This window comes from Neophocaena asiaeorientalis, unplaced genomic scaffold (genome assembly GCF_003031525.2).
Source record: "Neophocaena asiaeorientalis asiaeorientalis breed wild unplaced genomic scaffold, Neophocaena_asiaeorientalis_V1.1 scaffold70, whole genome shotgun sequence".
Taxonomy (NCBI): Eukaryota; Metazoa; Chordata; class Mammalia; order Artiodactyla; family Phocoenidae; genus Neophocaena; species Neophocaena asiaeorientalis.
The window spans coordinates 14,199,080-14,201,494 of NW_020175410.1; the positions used below are offsets into that span (position 1 = coordinate 14,199,080).

At 41.3% G+C, this 2,415-nt stretch overlaps 1 protein-coding gene across 11 annotated transcripts in view; it reads right to left on the minus strand.

Annotated features, from left to right (window-relative positions):
* Positions 1-2,415, minus strand: part of AKAP9 (A-kinase anchoring protein 9) — a 147,669-nt gene extending 145,254 nt beyond the window's left edge. For all 11 annotated transcript variants that reach the window (XM_024767016.1, XM_024767014.1, XM_024767013.1 and 8 more), the window contains exon 1: positions 2,178-2,415. In XM_024767016.1, coding sequence (XP_024622784.1) covers positions 2,178-2,225 — 48 coding nt within the window. In that variant the 5' untranslated portion in view covers positions 2,226-2,415. The remainder of the gene's footprint in view (positions 1-2,177) is intronic.

Sequence of the window (2,415 nt, forward strand, 5' to 3'; positions counted from 1 at the left end):
GAAGCCCTCAATCCCAAAAAAAAAAAAAAAAAAAAAATGAGGTAGCAACATTTAACACATTTTACCAAATGAAAAAATTCGCCTACTATACCATCTCTCTCATTCTACTTATTACCCAGTGTCTGTCCGTCCCACTAAACTTTGAGCAACATGAAAACAGAGACTATCACCACCTCTGTTATCTCTGGCTCTTGGTATAAAACAGCAGTTCGATACAGGTTTGCTGAATGATCTTACACTTACAATCCAAAGTTTTTAAGTCCTAATCTAAAAGCACACATTTATACAAATGAAGTAATGTCTACACTATTTTTGATGATGCTGTTTTCACTCTATTTTCCATGTTCCTATCAGTCTTCATGACCTTAACAGCTGAATAATATTCCATCACACTAATATAGTTTAGAAAACGGTTCTCCTAATATTGTCTTTGAAGTTTGTTCCTGTGTTTTTATATTGTGTCGCCAATGCTCCAGCAAATGTATCTTGCCTTACATGTCTCACAGATTTATTTCTGACTGGAAAAATTGGGATCTATTCTAGAAGATAATCTTCTACAATAAAAGTGAATGTTAAAAGAAGAAGATTTTTATCCCATTGGCAGAATTTTGAAAGACAAAAAACACACATACACACAAAGAAACTAGAATTCTTTTTTGCCAAATCAAAGCAATTTAAATAAATCCTCTATTATGAAATGTGTTGTCCAAAGTAAACTATGTTTTTTGGACTGCTTCACATATACTTAGGAAAGATACTTCTGGAGGCAGACAGTAAAAATTCTCAGGTAACAAACAGACAAACAAAATGTCTAATTAGAACAGAACTTCGATGCTTTTGGAAGGGGGTACACACTTTACCTCCACTGTCTTGGATTCACAGATCACACTCAGACCCTCAGACTGCAGAAATGTAAGCAACTTTGGGCTTCTAAAGATGCCTCGATACCCTTTTCCTTCCATGTATAGATCCTAAAGTAATAATCTACCCGATAACATACAAGCACTTACGCTTTGACCTTAGATAATATGAAGCTAGTTCATATGTTTATATTAATTTAAGAAACTCGTGCTAAGCATCTACCATTGTATCTCTGCAGTATGGCCCTTCAGTGATTACTGAAATCACAGACCCAGTCTCGTTTATTTTTTTATTTGGAGGAAGGAGAAGGTGAGGAAGAGAGAAGAAACAGTTAACTATATTATAATTTAATTGAGGTGCAAGTATGGTTACTAACAGTGATCTCTAATAAGACAAAATATAGTCTAAAAACGGTAATTTCGTTATCGGGAGGAAGGGAGCCTTTGAGGCCTGACAAAAAATATGTTCAAACACGTAATTTTTTAAAGAAATATTCTATTTAATTTATATTTTGTCTATGTTAAATTTTTCATGAAACCCAGTGAATAATACCTTTGCATTGTTTGCTTTACAGGTTTTTTCATACACACATTGGGACTCAACAAGATATATAAAACAATTCAATTGTTTAAAGCAGGAATTCTATAGGTGTTGCTTAGAATATGGAACCTTGCGTCCCCAGGAGTTCCATTCACATACTGCATTAACATTCCACACAATACAAAGCGAATGCCATGACAAAGACCTCCAAACACAAACATAAAAAGCCATGCTTCTAAAAACGGCCCTAAAGCGAAGTTCACAGCTGGCACTTGTGGCACTCTCAAGCCACGCTGAGGCAGCTGTCACAGGCCAATCACACACCCAAGAGTGCCAGCGTGCCACCTAAGAAAGCCAAGCTGATGATGAGCGTACAAATCCCCTACCGAATAAAGAAAGGCCCCAAATCCCCACCCTGAAAAGCACAATGCCTGCACAACCCAGAAAACTCCCTAAAAAAGCGAAACGCTGGAGATTTAAAAGCAATAAATATCAGCTTATGGCAATACAGTAAAAGAGAGATTTTTAATATTTGGGCATTCACGAGAAAGGAGCCACAGCACCAAATCATCACGGAAGTATCCGTTAGGTAGTTTATCACCAGGCTTTTTCAGTTAGAAGAGAGAGAGAAGGCGAGGGGAAAACGCAGACCCTGCAGCACCTCCCTCCCGAGGCGGCGCACCAGGGCTGCTAAGATCTCCGCTTCCCAGGCCCCCTCCCAACCCTTCCCAGCCACCGCCTCCCAGCGCAGGCCGGACGGCCTCCAGCTCTCTTACCTTGGCTTTGCCAGCCTCCAGCTTCTTCTGTCTCTCTTCATCCTCCATAGCTTCTGCGGGGAAGGCTGGGGAAAGACAGGCAGGGGGTCGGGACAGAAAGGAAAGGTCGGTTCACACGGGAGTGCGACCGCAAGCTCCGCGGCCCGAGGAGCAGGGCTGGGCCAGGCGCTCCCCCCCGCTCGAGTGGAACCAGTCTCGGCGCTCACTGGCTGACCGTCTTTGGCCGCACGGGTAGCGT